At 46.7% G+C, this 19,338-nt stretch overlaps 3 protein-coding genes across 5 annotated transcripts; 1 reads left to right on the top strand and 2 right to left on the bottom strand.

The window, feature by feature from the left end:
• Positions 1-769: 769 nt before the first annotated feature.
• RPL36AL (ribosomal protein L36a like) lies at positions 770-2,035 on the bottom strand. Of its 2 annotated transcripts, none has more exons than XM_040968906.1 (2): positions 1,946-2,035; positions 770-1,229 (listed from the first exon to the last, which is right to left on the bottom strand). In XM_040968906.1, the coding sequence occupies exon 2, from the start codon at positions 1,187-1,189 to the stop codon at positions 869-871; it is 321 nt and encodes a 106-aa protein (XP_040824840.1). In that variant the 5' UTR covers positions 1,190-1,229; positions 1,946-2,035; the 3' UTR covers positions 770-868. The 2 variants fall into 2 exon arrangements, with proteins under 2 accessions (XP_040824840.1, XP_040824841.1); XM_040968907.1 differs by having other exon boundaries at positions 770-1,220; positions 1,946-2,014.
• Positions 2,036-2,125: 90 nt separating this feature from the next.
• On the top strand, positions 2,126-4,703 carry MGAT2 (alpha-1,6-mannosyl-glycoprotein 2-beta-N-acetylglucosaminyltransferase). The gene is made up of 2 exons (XM_040968905.1): positions 2,126-2,359; positions 2,631-4,703. Exons 1-2 carry the CDS (start codon positions 2,345-2,347, stop codon positions 3,975-3,977), a joined length of 1,362 nt encoding a protein of 453 aa, XP_040824839.1. The 5' UTR covers positions 2,126-2,344; the 3' UTR covers positions 3,978-4,703.
• A 2,125-nt stretch (positions 4,704-6,828) lies between these two features.
• DNAAF2 (dynein axonemal assembly factor 2) lies at positions 6,829-14,996 on the bottom strand. Of its 2 annotated transcripts, XM_040968756.1 has the most exons (3): positions 13,170-14,996; positions 9,912-10,055; positions 6,829-7,653 (listed from the first exon to the last, which is right to left on the bottom strand). In XM_040968756.1, the coding sequence occupies exons 1-3, from the start codon at positions 14,994-14,996 to the stop codon at positions 7,156-7,158; spliced, it is 2,469 nt and encodes an 822-aa protein (XP_040824690.1). In that variant the 3' UTR covers positions 6,829-7,155. The 2 variants fall into 2 exon arrangements, with proteins under 2 accessions (XP_040824690.1, XP_040824691.1); XM_040968757.1 differs by lacking the exon at positions 9,912-10,055.
• Positions 14,997-19,338: the final 4,342 nt, after the last annotated feature.

The following is a 19,338-nucleotide window of genomic DNA, read 5'->3' as shown; positions in this document are numbered from 1 at the left end:
CCTGCTGGCCACCTGTTACCAGATCATGTCACATATCAGAGTGGTATATTAGTGGCTAAAATCATGGCCCTACCCACACTGGGATCCCATATGGACATCAATTCATGTCTTGATAGCTCTACTTCCCACCCAGTTTTCCTGCTTATGGCCTGGAAAGGCTAAAGATAGCCCAAAGCCATGTTAAAAATAAATATATTTGAAACTTCTCAAGAAATTAACTAAAGATTGTAGAGAGAGAAAAAGATCTTACATCTGCTGGTTCACTCCCAAGATGGCCACAATAGGCAGAGATGAGCTGATCTGAAGCCAGGAGTTCCTTCCGGGTCTCCCATGTGGGTGCAGGGTCCCAAGGCTTTGAGTCACCCTTACTTAATATCTGTAAGGACTAAGTAGCGATGCTGGCAATTTTGTTATAGGACTTTACTATTACTATTAACCTTTTACAAATTCAACTCTTCAGTATATATATATATATATATGGTGAAAATACATATAATCTACAGGTTCAGCATCCACTGCATGTCTTCTAACTCATTTATAAAGAGGGGCTACTATGTATTTGAAACTAGGAAGAAAAAAATGGTTATATTAGGTATTTTCCATAATATGTAAGTCATCCTGGACTCATGTTTTGATTATATATACAAAATCCCAAGTCTTAGGAACCAAATTTAAATAAGGGAGATCTTTTATTCCAAAGAATTTGTTATTTCCTTAGTTTAGTTTAGAAACACATTAAACATGAGTCAATAAATACAAAAGACTTGGGTATGAATACCACAGTATTTATTTTCCTGCAAATCATTTTTCTATCCTGCCAACATGTTTGCCTTAAAATTAACAGCCAAATTAATAATAATGCTGAAGTTTAGAACTGGATCACTTGGCCCTTTCTCTTCTTATCTCCTCCCAGTTCGAAATGCTTGCATCTCTTAATGGCCAGCATCCGCTTGGATCTGCAGTTGGGCTCCACGCACTCCAGCCTCAGCACGATCTTCTTTGTGGTTTTGGCCTTCTTCCGGAAAATGGGTTTCGTCTGCCCGCCGTAGCCACTCTGCTTCCGGTCGTAGCGCCTCTTTCCCTGTGCGTAGAGGGAATCCTTGCCCTTCTTGTACTGCGTCACCTTGTGAGGCTGATGCTTGCCACACTTCTTACAGAAAGTCCTTCGGGTTTTGGGTACGTTGACCATTTTTGTTCAGTAGAAGTGTTTTCGACTTGAACTATAACAACAAAGGTAAAAATAGCAGGCATTAGACATTTTCCCAAGTGCTACAGAATAAAATACAGTAAAGCATTCACAGTCGGTAATGCAGAAACAACAAATCATGTACTCATTTAACACCGACACGTGGGCACCTTTCTGGAAAGCTTTTAAATGCAGCATTAGAGAATGATACCCACTAAAAAGCAGAGTAACTACAGAGAGGCCCGGTACAATCAGTTCTCTATACCAGGTGGGCTCCCTCGATGCTTAGTTTCCTTAACTGCTGCCCAAAAAGAAAAGGCGTGGGGGCAGTTCATCTAATCTCCACGCTGGGAGAAGACTCGAGCTTCTCCTTCCTGCCCCACACCCACTCGCTCCATTTCTCTAGCTCTCGGGTCCGTCTACGAAGCGTGCAACGTAGTAGCTGGTGGCTCTGACCCGCCCAGTTCCTTCTCCCAGGACCTAACGAGTCTGGTTTCACTTTTCCTCTCGGAAAGCCCGGTCCCAGTCAGCGGCCCTGAGGGCTGACGTGTCCTTAACCAGCCGGCGTGTCCGACGGCCGGGCGGCCGCCATGCCTGAGCGTCGCTCCCGGGGAGAGAAGCCGGTTCTCGAACTCAACGAACCCAAAGCAGCAGGTGTCGCTTTCCCTTCGATACAACGGTCTAATCCACTCCCCACCCCCCGGATTCTGAGCATCGCAGGCCCCCGTCAAAACGGTTACAGTCTGGTTCTCAGCTCACCGTGAACCGCAGCCTCTGCAGCCCTCGCCTCGCGCCGCTTGCGACCGACAGGAAAGGGAGGAATGAGGCGGAAGTAGGAACTAGACCTGAGCGACAGGTCCGCGAGCCAATAGGCAGGCGGCCAGGCGGCCAGGCGCCTCGGGACGCGTCTGGGAAGCGCCAACCAATGGCCTGAGGGGCGGGCCGGAGGGGTGTGGGCCCGAGGGCCGCGGCGTTCCGCGAGCGAGTCGCGGGTTGTCAGAACGGTCGCCGCCGAACTCGGGCGAGGTGGCGTCTCTCGGTCCTGCCGGTCCCGGGGGCCCGGCGTGAGGATGAGAACGCCAAGGACGCAGGGCCGCTGGAGGCGCAGGTAACGGAGCCTGGGTGCGGTGGGGCTTCTTCCGGGACCCGTGGTGCTGAATGGAGAGGACTGAGGCGACGCCAAGCCGCGGCTCCTAGCAGCGGGGTCGCTGCTTGAGCTGCAGCTGCCAGGTGAGGATGTGTGGAGCCCGAGCGACGTGGGGCAGCTGAGAGAGCCTTCGGGTCCCGGGACCCCTGGGGCCCGATATGAGTTAGCGAGGGCAGCCACGGGGGCCAGTTCCTACCGCTGCAGGCCAGAGCCGCGGCCGCCGCCCGCCTGCCCCCTCCAGTGCAGAAGCCGCCAGCTCCTTTCCGCACCCGCCTGCGCTCGCTCCTGGCCCTGGAGACCATGAGGTTCCGCATCTACAAACGGAAGGTGCTAATCCTGACGCTCGTGCTGGCCGCCTGCTGCTTCGTCCTCTGGAGCAGCAGTGGGCGACAAAGGAAGAACGAGGCCCTTGCCCCACCGCTGCTGGACACCGAGCCCGCGCGGGGTGCAGACGGCCGCGGTGGGGAACATCCCGGCGTGTCCGTGGGCATCCGCAGGGTCTCCAACGATTCGGCGGCTCCGCTGCCCCCAGCGGCCGCGCAGCCCGGGGCCGACAACCAGACGCTACGCTACCGGTCCCTGGTGTACCAGCTGAACTTTGATCAGACTCTGAGGAATGTAGATAAGGCTGGCACCAGGGCCCCCTGGGAGTTGGTGCTGGTGGTCCAGGTGCATAACCGACCCGAATACCTCAAACTGCTGCTGGACTCACTTAGCAAGGCACAGGGCATCGAAAACGTCCTGCTCATCTTCAGCCACGACTTCTGGTCGACAGAGATCAATCAGTTAGTCGCTGGAGTGGATTTCTGTCCAGTTCTGCAGGTGTTCTTTCCATTCAGCATTCAGTTGTATCCCAACGAGTTTCCGGGCAGTGACCCCAGAGATTGCCCCCGAGACTTAAAGAAGAACGCAGCTTTGAAGTTGGGGTGCATTAATGCTGAATACCCCGACTCGTTCGGTCATTACAGAGAGGCCAAGTTCTCCCAGACCAAGCATCACTGGTGGTGGAAGCTGCATTTTGTATGGGAAAGGGTCAAAGTTCTTCAGGATTATGCCGGCCTTATCCTCTTCCTAGAAGAGGATCACTACTTAGCCCCAGATTTTTATCATGTCTTGAAAAAGATGTGGCAACTGAAGCAGCAGCAGTGTCGCGAGTGTGATGTGCTTTCCCTGGGAAGCTACACTGCCAGTCGCAGTTTCTACGGCATTGCTCACAAGGTAGATGTGAAAACTTGGAAGTCCACAGAGCACAATATGGGTCTCGCCTTAACCCGGGATGCTTATCAGAAGCTGATGGAGTGCACGGACACTTTCTGCACTTACGATGACTATAACTGGGACTGGACTCTCCAGTACCTGACTGTCTCTTGTCTTCCAAAATACTGGAGAGTGCTGGTTCCTCAGGTTCCCAGGATTTTCCATGCTGGAGACTGTGGGATGCATCACAAGAAAGCCTGTAGGCCATCCACCCAGAGTGCCCAAATTGAGGCGCTCTTAAGTAATAACAAACAGTTCATGTTTCCAGAAACACTGATAATCGGTGAGAAGTTTTCCATGGTAGCCATTGCCCCACCGAGGAAAAATGGAGGGTGGGGAGATATTAGGGACCACGAACTCTGTAAAAGTTATAGAAGACTGCAGTGAAAAATGTCACCACCACCAAGGCAAAAGGGACAGTCTTCTATTTTTGATATTTGTCCAAACAGGATATACAGTTGAATAAAAGGATTTAGGAACTGGTTTCTGCTTTAATACAAAAAAAAAAATCTTGTAAAAGGTGTCAAAATATATAGTATTTTTTTTCAGTTGTGTCTGATTAAGATTTAAGATTGAAGTTTTCATTTTGGAAGTTAGGTTTTAAAGCTCAAATCTGTATCGCTAAAGATTATGTTTATTGTTGATACAAGGGAAAATTTTATTTAAATTGCATCTGTTAATCTTTCTATCTGAAACTTTGTACACTTTTCCACTTTGAAAGTTTATTTTACGTACAGCAACATTTAAAATGCCATAGCAACATTTATTTTAAAATGTCATAGCAACAAAAAAAGTGTTATGATTAGAGTATTAATGGAACAACCCCAATTTCACTCTTAACAGTTATTAGGAAACGGTTTGCTTTAATGGCTTAATAATTGAGAAGTTGTTTCTTAAAACACCCTGAGGAACGGTCATTTATTTGCAGTATTATGGATTCATCTACTGTTGTATTAAGATTTGCCTGTGCTTTGGAACCGTCACAGAACACACTTTGTTTGGAATGTATTTGAGTTTGATAAGACAGTTTAAACATTGTTTTCACTTCAATACAGAAATGCAGTGGCTTTTCTTTTTTTCATTAGTGTTACCAAAATAAAATGCTCATTTTTTGCATAAAAAAGTTCCTTAGTCATTTTGCAGAGTAAGTTGTTTACTTGTTGTACTAAATTTTATTAAAGGCATTCTAGAAATATTAAAAGTTAACAGCACATCTTGATACTTGCTTGGTGTACCTTGTATAATTAAAGTAAAACTCAGCTCATGACAGTGCATTCCCTTCAGAAGAAACTGTCTTTCAAATTAGCCAGGCATAGTTACTGAGCAAAGCTGCTGTGCAAGGGAAATGCAGCCTAAATTTTTTTTGAAGGCCAGAAATAATATAGATGTCAGTGGTGCCAAAGTGAAACTTGTAGTGCCAGCTTTAACAGAACTCATACTTTTTAAAAGGACAAATGACCCTAGTTAGGAAATGGGTTTAAAATTTACTCCATACTTAATGTAAAAATTAAATATGCATTGCCTTCAACGAAAAATTAGGAAAGACCAATTTGTGTAAAGGTATTAGTCATTTCAAACTAATGAAATGATAAATGGCTTCGAAATGATCGCATAAATCCACATTGTGGTTGAAAGAGGCCTGCGTTCACGTGGATGAGGTAGTTCTGCCTTATGAGCTACTTTTATTCTACCCGCCAGGCTTCTCTAGTAGCAGATTTGTAAATGTAGATCAGGATGAACCACCAGGCTTTCTTGCCAGTTTTAGAACTTTGACCTGATGTCAGCAGGTCAGAGGACTAAGCTCAGTGCGTATTAGCTGGGGATGGAACAGAAATAGATCAAAGTAATGATTAGATCAGCAAAGTTTAATTTTCTTTTTTTTTAATGTCCTGAAAATCTGTAAGAAACAATTGCCCAGAATTTTAAAAATTCTTGTTTTAAAATTCTTAATGGTGTTCTGTGAAACAAAACATTGTGATACTTCAGTAATAACTTCCAAGGGTTTTTTTTTTTAATTTAATATTTTTTGGGCTCTGCGGCCTGGCCTAGTGGTTAAAAGTCCTCGCCTTGAATGCACCGGGATCCCATATGGGTGCTGGTTCTAATCCCGGCAGCTCCACTTCCCATTCAGCTCCCTGCTTGTGGCCTGGGAAAAGAAGTGGAGGATGGCCCAAAGCCTTGGAACCCTGCACCCATGTGGGAGACCTGGAAGAAGTTCCTGGCTCCTGGCTTTGGATCAGCATAGCACTGGCCGTTGTGCTCACTTGGGGAGTGAATCATCGGACAGAAGATTTTATTTTTATTGGAAAGGAACATATACAGAGAGGAGAGACAGAATTACCTTCTGTGTGTTCACTTCCTAAGTGTCTAAAATGGCTAGAGCTGAGCCAATCCAAAGTCAGGACCCAGGAGCTTCTGCAGGCAGCCCACGCAGGTGCAGAGTCCCAAGGCTTTGGGCCATCCTTGAGCGCTTTCCCAGTCCACAAGCAGGGAGCTGGATGGCAAGTGGAGCAGCTAGATCACAAACTAGTGCCCATTGTAGGATCCCGGTGGATGCAAGGCAAGGATTTAGCCACTACTAGGTCATTGTGCTGAGCCGGTTTGGTATCTTTGTTTTTTTGAGTTTTCAAAATCATTACTTAACCTCATACGGTATTTGAGACACAGAACAATAAACTGTAGTTTTTGTGATAAGTATGGGAATAATAATCCTGTTTTTGGCATGTGTATGGGAACAGCTAGTGCAAAAAAAAATGAAATTTCATTCCATGTAATTGTTTACATTTATTCATATTGGTTCGCATAGTTCTAAGGGACTAGCATTGTGACACTGCAGGTTAATGCGGTTGTTAATGTGGTCACTTGCTAAGGAAACGCCCCATTTTGGAGTGCTGGTTCCAATCCAGGCTACTTCACTTGCCAGCGAGCTTCCTGTAATGTGCCTGGGAACGGAGCACGGTGGCCCTGGTACTTAAGCCCCTGCTCTCCATGTAAGAAACCAGGACAGGGTTCATAGCTTCTGGTTTTTGCCTGGCCCCATGCAGATGCAGATTTGGATACTGTGGCCATTGTGGATATATTTCTGTGTTTCTCTCCTTTGTTCTTTCAAAGAAAAAAAGCTCTATTGCAAGACTAAACCCTACGAAGACTTAAAAATAAATTGTACTCCCTCAGAAAGATACAAATATTTGTAGTTAAAACTGCATTTGTGAGAAGTACTCAGTATGACAACTTTGTGAATATTTACTTTGAAACTTTATTAAAATAATGGTCCGTAAAAGCAAAATTCAACAGATAAATAAAGGTTACATGAAAAGTAAATGTTAACTCTCCATTACAAAAATATGCATGTATCATACAAATCACAAAATTTATCTTCATAATTAAGGGAAGTGTTTATAAACTTAAGGCAAAAAAAATACATATCCAATTTCCCCATTAGATTGAAAATTGCAAATTTTACATTTGGTTGAATATCTTGAGTTTTAATGATTAACCAAAAAAAACTTTTAAAAAGGTCCCATATTTGTTACTCCTAACCTTCAAATCAAAAAGTTATTTAGAATTAATCTAAATCATACAGCAAGGAATTCTGGAAGCTGAATGCACAGTGAGTCACGTGATCTTTGATAATCTGCACACTGCCATCCTGCATATTGGTTTCCTTGATGCTGCCAAACTCTGGTACACTGTGAACTGCAGTTGTGGTCGGTAGTGAAGAAAAGTGATTTCCGTGTATCTCTCTCTCTTCATTTATTACTGATTCCTTTGCATTATCTTTCTCCTCAATTGAATAAGCAGCACTTGTTTCTTTTAAAACTTGTGGTTCCATCTTTGACTCAAGTTGCTGAGATTTCCCAAACCTCATTTGCGGAACATCAAGAGGCTCTTCATGTTCACTTGCAGTGGAACCACAGCTATCTATTTCTGGTGCTTTAACTGTTGTTGAATCCGTTGTACAAGTGCTAAGATGCTCTGCATTTTCCTTTTCAGTTAGGTGACTTCCTTTATTGACTCTTTCTTCCTTTACTTGAAGCTGGTCAGAGTGACTACATTCTTGGATCTGTTGAGAGAAACAACAAATTATTTCTTTCCAAGAAAGGAAGATTCAGGTGTGGTATCCTTTGGAAATAAGGTTTAAGTCTTGTATAAACCCTGGCAGGCCTGCATATGTGCTTCCAGGCTTCCGCTGATGTCATCCTCCTGATGTTGCCAGCCATTTCATAACAAAGAAAACCTGGCATTGATGTTTCGATTAAATTCTTTCTTTAATCTCAGCTTCATTATGTAAGTAACAAGTTTTTTATACTTTCTTAGCCAAAAGGCCGAGAAGCTAGTAACAAGGTTTTTATTAAGACCTATAAAACCCTTTAGCAGTCATGCTTATAATGGCATTATTGAATTAATGTCATTTAAGCGAACTTCCTCCATTTTTATCAGTCAGTTGTGCTGGTCACTGAATTATTTTTGCAGTTAATATTGAAGGCATAATGATCAAACTGGGGCTGGTGTTGTGGCGCAACCAGTTAGCCACTGCCTGCAATGTTGGCATCCTATGTAAGTGCAGGTTTAAGTCTTAGGATGTTCTACCTCAGATCCAAGCTCTCTGCTACTAAGAAATCCAGAAGGAGTTCCAGGCTCCTGGCATCGGCCTGGCCGAGCCCCAGCCATTGCAGCCATTTGGAGAGTTTACCAGCAGATGTCTCTTCCTAAGTTGTTTGTTTTTTAAGTCACTCAGTTTTACACTCACCTTGAACAGTATATTGGCAGTGGTTGTTAAAGTGGCTTTGTAAAAGGGGTTCAGTCTGCTAGAAGGAAGTTCATCCTGATCACTGCAATCACTAACTGAAAAAACTAAACTTTATTTTTTAAAGGCTTATTTTTATTGGCAAGTCAGATATACAGAGAGGAGGAAAGACAGAGAGAAAGATCTTCCATCCAATGATTCACTCCGTTGCGTGAGCGCAACGGCCAATGCTATGTCAATCTGAAGCCAGGAGCCAGGAACTTCTTCCAGGTCTCCCACACAGATGCAGGGTCCCAAGACTTTGGGCCATCCTCCACTGCTTTCCCAGGCCACAAGCAGGGAGCTGGATGGGAAGTGGAGTTGCTGGAATTTCAACCAGCTCCCATGTGGGATTCTGGCGCGTCCAAGACGAGGACTTTAGCCACTAGGCCACCGCACCAGGCCCTGAAAAAACTAAATACTTTAAAATAAATACTTTAAAACTGAAACTTTAAATACAACTTGGAAAAATAACTTGAAGTACGGTACTGGGATGTATCAAAATTCATCATCACTAAGTCTAACCTTACTTAAATGACATAGTGCTCCCACATTAACATTCATCCACAAGAAGACCACAAGGGCTGAAGAAACGCACACCTGCACTATCAGGGAGGGAGAACTAGAAGAGGAAGAGGGCTAAACTTTTCAGAGAAACTGCAAAGTAACTTGTTACTCATTGGGCCAATTCCCTACCTACAGATTGGGTAAGATCTCTTATTCCATCCAAACCCCACCCTCAACCCAGTTTCCCATATTTTGGGGGGAAAACCACTCTCCAGTAGGAGCATAAAGTTTTATTTAAATGCCCCCATCCCAGGAATGGGGCTTATGGGCGTGAACAGCTGTTGGCTGGCCAGGAACGGATTGCTGTCTCTTCTGCATCATGTGTTGCTCAGGCGCCATGTTGGGCTCCTAACAGGCAGCCGGCTGTACCACTCACGGCCAATTCCCTTATCCTCACCCTTCAACAGCTTGCTCCCAGGTGCCCCTTCACCTCCTTCCAACCGACAAAGCATGATTACCAAAGGGCAGAGGCAATGTGAGAGCCACTCTCTACCTTTTTGAGCTCCTTCTCCCCCAAGCCACAAACTTCCTTTAAGTCTTCTACCACACTTAAGGGCTCTAGGCAAGCATGCTGGGAAAGCAAGTCTTTGAAAAAAAAAAAAGGACTGGTGTGATGGCCTCGTGGTAAATCCTCACCTTACCACAAAACCATCTACACGAGCTGGGCAAAGTGAGCCTAAGATGTTTGTCTATGTATTTACTAGGTGTCTTCATTTCACATTACTTCATTTAATCCCAAAATAACTGCAATGAAGAACAAAAAGTAGCCAAGGTTTAGGAAGTCTGAATACTCATCCAGAGACAAACCGTGTCTTTTCTCAATTTTTTAAATAATGGGAATTTTGTCAATTTATCCATTCTTATTAGGTAGAGTTGTATCAAGACTGACCGCTAAGTTTTTTTTAACATTTATTTTATTGAAAGGAAGATTTATAGAGGGAAGGAGATCTGTCTGATGAAACCCTTACCTTGGCATGAATTTGAATCTTGTTATCATTAGCCTGAAGGACTTCAATTAGTGGTGGAGTTAGTGGCATTGTCGGTCTCACCGGAGAGTTCAGGACCTCTTCCAGAAACTCACTGACATTTTCTTCACTGACAAACAGCCTCTCCTACAAATAAAAAAAGATACCACATAGGTTAGACTTTACACAGCCGGTTCATGTCCTAGCTGCTCTACTTTCCATCCAACTCTCTGCTTGTGGACTGGGAAAGCAGTCAAGGACAGTCCAAAGCTTTGGGACCCTGCACCTGTATGGGAGGCACAGAAGCTCCTGGTTCCTGGCTCCTGATCAGCTCACTTCTGGTTGTTGCAGCCACTTGAGGAGTGAACCAGCACAGATCTTTGTCTTTCCTTCTTCTCACAATCTGCCTTTCTTATAAAAATAAAACCTTTCAAAACGTCTATTTTTAAAAAATTTTAGAATAATTTCCCTTTTTGGTTCAACTAGGAAAAAATGAAGGACAAGTTTCAAGTTATCTTCTTTTTAACAGTGTTTGAACTTGTGAACTTTTACCAAACAAAAGTAAACCTTTAGAATCTTAAGATACATCTACTGCTCATATTTCTGGACAATATGTTCACCTTTGTGTCACTACCAAAAATCTACCACTTTAGTTTTTAATAAAACCCAAAACTTATAATGGGAATTGTTTTTGTTTTTTAAAGACTCATTTTATTTTTATTGGGAAGTCAGATATACAGAGAGAAGGAGAGATAGAGAGGAAGATCTTCCGTCTGAGGATTCACTCCCCAAGTGAGCGCAACGGCCGGTGTTGAGTTGATCCAAAGCCAGGAGCCAGGAACTTCTTCCAGGTCTCCCACATGGGTGCAGGGTCCCAAGGCTTTGGGCCATCCTCCACTGCTTTCCCAGGCCACAGCAGGGAGCGGGATGGGAAGTGGAGCTTCCGGGATTAGAATCAGCACCCATATGGGATTCTGGCACGTTCAAGGTGAGTACTTTAGCCGCTAGGCCACACTGCCAGGCCCGGAAATTGTTAAAAGATTTGCCTTGTCATTCTAACGGCTGACTTTACTTTTATAGTAAAATAACAACATGTGGTCCTGAAGCTCTAGGAAAATTGCCAGGGAATAGCCAAGGCTGCAATAAATACATTTGGTATTTTTCCATGTAAAATAGCAAATTTCATCTTGATAACCACAAATTTGCTTTACATTATGGTTCTTTTCATATAACGTATATGATAATATATCCATTATAAATGCTTCAGTACTAATGTTTTGTTTTTAAAAATTTTATTTTTTATTGGAAAATCAGATTTACAGAGAGGAGAGACAGAAAGATCTTCCATCTGCTGGTTCATCCCCCAAATGGCCACAATGGCTAGAGCTGAGCTGACCCAAAGCCAAGAGCCTGGAACTTCCTCTGGGTTTTCCATGTGGGTGCAGGGTCCCAAGTCCATCTTCTACTGCTTTCCCAGGCCACATACAGAGCTGAATAAGAGGAGCAGCCAGGACACAAACTGGCGTGCATATGGGAACTTGGCACATGCAAGGCAAGGACTTTAATCACTGAGCCATCACGCAGGGTCCATTAAAAATGTTTTTTAAAATTCAATACTCAGAACCTGGTTCAATGCCATGGAAAATAAAAGAATCAGATATTATGGTTTCATCAACAACCTTAGCAAATATGATAATAAGATAATTATAAATCTATTTCAGACTTCAAAGATAAAAAATACAGTTGACCTAATACTATTTTGGTCTAGCTTCTCCGATAAAATGTTGGCATACTAGAAAATGCTATTAAAATAGTTTTGCATAGAAATTACTTACCCATAAAGTTTTCTTCCCACAGTGGGGGTTATTTTTGCACTTATTAAAACAATTACAGGAAAGCAACTGCCCTTTGCCAAATTTCCCTCTTCTGATAATATAAACATATTCCATTTAGTATTCCCACAAAGTATGTTACCTAGCCTATTTTAGCATTCTTGGCGAGTTTCAAATTAACCACTTCTCATAGAGACCCAGCTCACAAAATAGTTATTAAAAGTGACTGACAAAGAGGAAGAAATGAAACTTTCAGACAATTTAGAGTGCATGGCCAGTAATTAGTTTCTAATATGTAATCTATAATCAATTACCTTTGGTTCTGGGAACATAACTCTTCAATATGTTAAAAGAGGTTAAAGAGAAGCAGGCTTAGCCCACTGTACCATGGTGCCTGTGTCCTGTAAGGGTTCTGATACTGGCTGCTCCACTTCTGATCCAGCTTGTGGCCTGGGAAGGTGGTAGAGGATGGCCCAAGACCTTGGCCCCTGCACCTACCTACATGGGAGACTCGGAGGAAGCTCCTGGCTCCCAGCTTCAGATCAGCTCAGTTCTGGCTGTTGAAGCCATTTGGGAAGTGAACCGGTGGATGGAGGATCTCTCTATATAACTATCCCCCCTCACAGAAACAAGCTTTAAAATCTACATAAAGCTTCTACCATCTGTTTATTTATGTAGTCCTGATTGTGAAATTCAGGAATCTTAATAACCTAGAAGGTACAGATGAGCATAACTACAAGAGAGAACATACTAAGTTGCTCATTCCAAGGATGTGCTGAGTAAAACGGTCATGCTCGACTGTTCACGCATTTGTCCTGAAGAGGGCAGCCGAGGAGAGGAGATGTTCAGTTCGACCACTACCACACCTCCTGAAAGCCAGCTAAATGATTTACATGGGAGGCACCTCAAGTCCACTAAAGCTCTTATTAGACAATTTAAAACCCTTCCAGAATTCTTGACTGGAGTCAGGAGCTTCATATAACCAGTCTAGAATGAGATTTAAGGTTAAATTTGTCTTCCCGCATGAAAACTGTACAGCACTGGCTAAGATGCTTTCTCTCATTGAAGCACAAACCCATCTGAAAAAGCAGAGCTGCAGCTCTTTCCCCAGAGGAAAGTGACGTGTTGCTCAAGTCTGCAAGTCACCCAGAATCCATCCCCCTTTTGCAGTCAGGGGGCCCAGGAAGAACCATCTCTGCAGTCCCCAAATCTATGCAGGCATCACAGGGGATGCGGGCACGTACGAAAAAAAAAAAAAATAGAAAAAAAAATCTAGATGCATGATCTTTCAACAAGGGTATCAGTATCTAGTTTTACAGAAAAATTAAAGCTCAGTTTGTTTTAGAAGAAATTGAGAAAACAATTAACAGCAAATGTTAAAAGTGACATGAAATATTTCCAACCTTAAGACTCTACAAAGAGCTTTTACCTCCAAAGACTGGTCGTTTAAACCACAATACCACTCTCTCCAGTGCCCATAGCTCCCTGGAGCTTTGGCTAGCTCTATCACGGCATTGTCCGAGGAAACGCTAACCACCGGTTCTTTGACACTCAACTGATTCTCTGGAGCAAATTGCAAAGAGAAGGAATAAACTAAGTCTTCCGCGCAGAAGCACAGTTTGTACCCGAGGGGACTCAAATCCCCTTGAAGACTCTGCGGTTGGATCCGCGGCACGTGAACCAGCATGGTCAAGGTCTTCTCATCCTGATTACACTGCAGGGGAGGGCACTGAGGTCCCCTTCTCTCGGGGGCGGGACCTCCCATGGCTGGCTCGCCCGGCTCGCGGCCCACGTCCGGCCGGCACGTGCGGCTCTCCACGCCGAGATCTCCGCGTGGACCTTCTCCTGCAGAGGACTCCTGCCCGTCAAGGTCCAGGACTGAGGGACCTGGGGGCTCTGCGCCGCCGGCTCCGCCGGGCAGGGACCCCGAACATCCGTCCAAGTCCCGATCCTTGGGCTCTCGGAGGAGCGTCTCTTCAGCGCCCGCCACCAGCTCGGAAAAGTCGGGGATTGTGACCCCGACGCTCGCAGCGCCGGTACAGGAATCCTGATCGTCCGCGGCGACACCCCCGGCCAGTCCCGCCTCCTCCCGGCGAGCGGAAGCGCAGAGCGCGCCGTCAGTTCCGGTCGCGCCGTCAGTTCCGGTCGCTGCGGGTCCCTCTTCCGGCGCGGCGGCGGCCTCTCGGCGCGCAGCGGGGGTCACCACGGGCAGCGTGACGACCAGCTGCCGCCGCGCCTTGTGGAACTGCGCTCGGCCGCGGCTGTCGTCCACCGGGTAAGGGAGCGAGAGGCGCAGGCGGTAGTCAGGCTTCCGCGAGTCCAGGCACAGCAGCTTGCCCGTCACCTCCAGCGCCGCCTGCTCGGCCGAGCGCAGCAGCGGCAGCTCGATGGTGACCACCAGCTCGTGGGGCACCGGGCTCGGGGCCGAGTCCCGGGAGCAGCGGTAATCCTGGAGGTCCACGTGGTGCCGCTGCACCACGCTGCAGCGAGGCTCGGTGGGCGCGGGGGGCGCCGTCGCCCGGGGCGGGGAGGCGGCCCTGGGCGGAGCGCCGGCCGAGCGCCCGGGCCGTTCCGGGTAGCTGTAGGGGTACGGGAAGCCCTGCAGAGGGTCGTCCTGATCCCCTTCGGGCCGGAGAGGGGGTCCCCCAGGCAGGGGCGTCCGCAGCACGGCGGCCTCCGGGGTGCCCTTGTACTTGGTCTTGAGGGTCTTGGCATTCCTGCGGTCCAGCTTGACGCCGAACTGCTTCTCGACGGCCTCCAGGGCCGTGGCGTCCAGCATGTGGCGGAAGCGCTCGTGGCGCCGGGCCAGCGCCAGCGCGTCCGGGTGAAAGACCACGTCGTAGACGGTGTAGCGGGTGCCGTTGCGCCCCGCGTACTCGCGGCCCGGCGCCAGGCTGTAGGGCAGGGCCCAGTGGCTGCCGGGTGCCTCGCCCCCGGCGCCCGGCCGGCTGCTGGGCGCGCCCACCAGTGCGTTGCTGCACACGTTCACGAAGCAGCGCCGCGTCCCGTCCAGGCTGGTGCGCAACGCGTGGCCCGGCTGCGGGTGCACGAACCGCACGTCCACCCCGCGCTCCCGCTCCAGCGCGGTGATCTCCGCCTCATACAGACGCCTGTTCTCGGGGTCGGTGAGCTGCTCGGCGTACTCGGAGAACATTCGCCGGAACTCCGGGTCCTGGAAGGCGGAGGTGAGCCTCTGGACCTCCTCTCCGCTCAGGTCCAACTCCTCCAGCCGCGAGGAGCCTGGCCCTTTGGCCATGCTGCCCCACAGTTCCTCACACTCACACCCCGGCACTCCCGACGCTAAAAGTGATGAAGAGGGACCCGGTGTGGGAGGCGCCTCGCCAGGTCTCCAGTCCACCCTGCGAGAGGTGACCACTGTCAGCAACGGCTGTGTCTGCGCGCCTGCTTGTTGCCATAGTGACGCCAACGCCAAAGGGGGGAGGGGCAGGAAGCCAGACGGTGGCCTGGAAAGGCCAGAAATAGCCCCGGGTTTCAACCAACCCCTTCCTTCTTGTGCCTTTTTTTTTTTTAAATGTATGTTGTCCCACTCATTCTCTAAGCTTCCCATCCCATTACTTACCAGAACTCAATCTTAAGTGTGACCAAATTGCAAGTATATGACATGGCACCTGTCAAAAATGGCAAGAGATTTTGTTTCTTTTTTTTTTTTTTTACATTTGCATTTCCTCAGAGTGGGAGTAGAATTTTAAAATGTGTTCATGGTTTTTGACTGAAGTATTTGGAGTTGGTCCTATAGAGTGTGTTCGAGGCAAGTTCATTTATCCTAAAAATTTAGGAGCAACTACAAACAGTGGAAGAGTGGAGCTAACTTTATGATGGAATTTTATGTAGCCTTTCAAAATGATCTCATGTAAGTGTATTTATGTGCTGTTGTTTAATAATTGATGGGTAATTTAGTGATCATTTTTTCTACTCTGGGCAGTACGTAGCACAACTAATGTCATCACCTCCTTGACAAGATTCTTCCCAGGTTTAAGTTTATTCTTAGATTTATTTATTTGAAAGTCAGTTACACAGAGAGGAGAGCAAAGAGAGGTCTTACTACCCACTGGTTCTCTCTCCAGATGGCCGTGATGGAGCTGTGCCAGGCCAAAGCCAGGAGCTTCATCCAGATTTCCCATGAGTGGCAGGAGCCATTTAATTCATTCGCTCCTGCCTTGCCAGAGCATTGGTGGGGTGCTGGGTCCGAAGTGGAGCAGCTGGGACACGAGCCAGTGTCCATGTGAGATGCTGAAGTCACAGGCGGCAGTTCTGCTGGCTATGCCACTGCACCGGCCCCTCTGTTCAACTCTAGGCAGAAATGACCCAATGTTGGGACTCTTGTCTGTCTGTTTGTCTGTCTGTCTCTTTCTCTCTCTCCAGGTATTCTGCCCTAATCAAATGCTTACACTTAAAATGCACATGCCTCAGGTTCTGGATTCCAGACCTCTGGAATATACGCAGCTGTCCATTTGAGGTCTCCATTTGAATATAATCTTAAGTATCAGGCTTGCAATGACAGAAAACGGCACTTGAGGCTTCTCCTTTCCCAAATCATGGTAGCATTCAAAGCAGGTGACTGCCCCTCCAACAAAGATTTTTCTCGGGGTTTACAGACCACCAGGCTCACCTGTCTCTTCTTTTGTGGCTCTACTGTCAGTTCTGTAAATGTGGGAGTCACTCAAGACTATGCTTATCAGCCCTCTGAGCTAACTGTACTTTATACAGTGAGGCTGGTGTTGTGGCTTAGTGCATTAACCCACTGCCTAAAAAAAAAAAAAAAAAAAAAAAACAAAAAACAGCATCTCATATAGGTGCTGGTTCAAGGCCCAAGTGCTCCACTTTGACTCTAGCTCCTTGTTCATGTGCCTGGGAAAACAGAGAATGGCCCAAATGATTGGGCCCTTGAACCCACAGAGGAGACCAGAAAGAAGTCCAGGAGCCCGGTTCTGGCCTGGCATAGCCCAGCTGCTGGGGCTAATTTGAGGAGTGAGCCAGCAAGAGGAAGATCTTGTCTCTGCCTCTCTTTGACTCATCTTAATAAGCTTTTTTTTTTTTTTTTTAAGAAGGGTATAAGATGCAACATAATATATATATAATGACTGTAATAGATCTCAGCTAAATAAATATGCTCAAACTAGGCTATACAGCTGATTGGACAAGTAGGTAAAGTAATACCTACCACTAATTTTTTTTTTTTAAGAAGTTAAAGGAAATGACAGGCAGGCTTATGGAGGCCCTTTCCCGGTGCCATGGGTATTTGTGATTGGTAGAGAACAAGCGAAGTGGAAATGAGCTCTCATTCTCCTAACAGTTTTTTAATAGCCCTCATCTTCTGGTTTACTCTGCAAATGCCTCTAAGCTATCACAAGAGCCCACGTTGGGCACTTTATGTAGATTGTCCATGTGGGTGGCAGGAACCTGTTTACTGGAGCCAGTGTCGCTGCGCCCGAGGTCCTGAGTTACAGGAAGCCCTGGCACTCCGAGGTCTGCTGCAGGCCGTCACCAGACAGCTCCTGTGCCGGTCCTCCCCCGCGTGGAAGCCCACGCTACCTTTCACTGTCGTCCTTGCTGCCCCACCCTTCAGATCGCGGATCCCTTCCTCAGCTCTGCACAGGCCGGTGCTCACGCCTGCCTTTGCTGACTCACTGCTTGCTTGCCGCAGCTGGCCAGCGGTAACCGCTTCATCTCACTCTACCTCATCAGGTTTAAGTGTATCCTGTCTTTGTAGCCACTCACTGGTGCTAAAAAGATCTCAGAATACCTCAGCTTTAATTACAGAAGCAGTTTCTTTTAAAAGATCAAGGGGTACTTTTATCTGATTTTTAAAAATTAAGATTGATTTTTATTGGAAAGTGAGATAAACCTAGAGAGAGACAGCGGAAGATCCTCCATCCGCGGATTCACTCCCCAAGTGGCCACAGTGGCTAGAGCTGAGCCGATCCGACCCCAGGAGGCAGGAGTGTCTACCAGGCCTCCCTGACAGGTACGGGGTCCCAAGGCTTTTGGCCATCCTCCACTGCTTTCCTAGGCTACAAGCAGGGAGCTGGATGGGAAATGGGGCCGCTGGGACTAGAACCGATAACATATGGGATCCCGGCACTTGCAAGGCAAGGACTTTAGCTTCTAGGCTACTGTGCCAGGCCCTATCTGATTTTTTTTTTAAGATTTATTTTATTTGGAAAGTTATAAAGAGAAATCTTCCATCTCCTGGGCCATTTCGCAGATGCTGCAATGGCTGAGGCTTGGCCTGATTGAAGCCAGGAACCAGGTTTCATCTGTGTTCAAGAGGGTGGCAGTGGCCCTTACATACATTAGGCCATCTTCCACTACTTTCCCAGACACATTAGCAGGGAACTGGTTTGAAAAGACTCAGAAGCAGCTCCGGGCTCCTGGCTTCGGATCGGCTCAGCTCCAGCCGTTGTGGTCACTTGGGGAGTGAATGAGAGGACAGAAGATCTTCCTCTCTGTCTCTCCTGCCTGTATATCTAACTTTCCAATAAAAAATAAATCTTTTAAAAAAAATTATGCCTTCATCTAAGCTTCAGTTTTTCTAGACTTTTTTTTAAGGTTTAAATAAATCCTTAAAAATGGAAGGGACATGTAGCAGTTAGGATACAAACCTGCATCCAAATGGGATCCCAGTGCATGCAATGCAAGCAATCTAGCCACTAGGCTACTGTGCCAGGTTCTGGACTGTTCTTTAAATTAAACATCATCAACTCTTGCTCTTCTATAACTGGATCCCTTTTTTTTTTTTTTTAAAGATTTATTTTTATTATTTTTTTATTGGAAAGGCGGATATACAGAGAGGAGAGACAGAGAGGAAGATCTTCTGTCCGATGATCCACTCCCCAAGTGAGCGCAACGGCCAATGCTATGCCAGTCCGAAGCCAGGAGCCTCTTCCAGGTCTCCCACGCAGGTGCAGGGTCCCAAAACCCTGGGCCGTCCTCAACTACTTTCCCGGGCCACAGGCAGGGAGCTGGAAGGGAAGCGGGGCTGCTGGGATTAGAACCGGCGCCCATATGGGATCCCGGGTGTGCAAGGCGAGGACTTAACCACTTGCGCCACCGCGCCGGGCCCTGGATCCCTTTTGTTACTGCACATTTACCATCTTCATTGCACATAGCAACACTGCCACTTTCTCCTTTCTACATTCTACATCACAACATTCAGATTAAAACTCCTTGAGGAATTTTCTCCTTCACTGTAGCCATGTTCAAAGTCAGTAGAACTGCTGTGGTCTGGGGAAACAGTGAAGGATTGCCTAAAGCCTTAAGATTCTCTACCCACATGGGAGACCCACAGGAGGCTCCTGGCTTCAGATCACTCAGTTGTAGCCATTGCAGCCACTTGGGGAGGGAACCAGTGGGCAGGTGCATCTTCTGTCTGTAAAATCTGCCTTTCCAATAAAAACCTTAAGAAGAAGCCAGCACTTGGGATCCTTTCTCATAATGCGTGGACTGACTCCTAGTCTCTCTTCCAATCCAGCTCTTGTTAATGTGCACCCTGGGAGGCAGCACATGATGCCTCAAATACCTGGTTTCCTGACATGTGCAAGGCAGATGCAGATGGAGTTCCAGACTTCCGGCTTTGG

This window comes from Ochotona curzoniae, unplaced genomic scaffold, assembly GCF_017591425.1.
Source record: "Ochotona curzoniae isolate NIBS_2020 unplaced genomic scaffold, NIBS_Ocur_1.0 scaffold_4701, whole genome shotgun sequence".
NCBI lineage: Eukaryota > Metazoa > Chordata > Mammalia > Lagomorpha > Ochotonidae > Ochotona > Ochotona curzoniae.
Note: the sequence above shows the minus strand (reverse complement) of the source record. Positions and strands in the feature narration are given on the sequence as shown.

What these genes read in the sequence shown, in the direction of transcription:
- DNAAF2 (XM_040968756.1), bottom strand. Translation starts at nt 14,996, where the DNA reads ATGGCCAAAGGGCCAGGCTCCTCGCGGCTGGAGGAGTTGGACCTGAGC. An exon ending in TAAACGACCAGTCTTTGGAG is followed by an intron (nt 10,056 to 13,169) that starts GTAAAAGCTCTT and finishes TTTTATTTGTAG; the next exon opens with GAGAGGCTGTTTGTCAGTGA. An exon ending in AGATTCAAATTCATGCCAAG is followed by an intron (nt 7,654 to 9,911) that starts GTAAGGGTTTCA and finishes TTCTCTCAACAG; the next exon opens with ATCCAAGAATGTAGTCACTC.
- RPL36AL (XM_040968906.1), bottom strand. Translation starts at nt 1,189, where the DNA reads ATGGTCAACGTACCCAAAACCCGAAGGACTTTCTGTAAGAAGTGTGGC.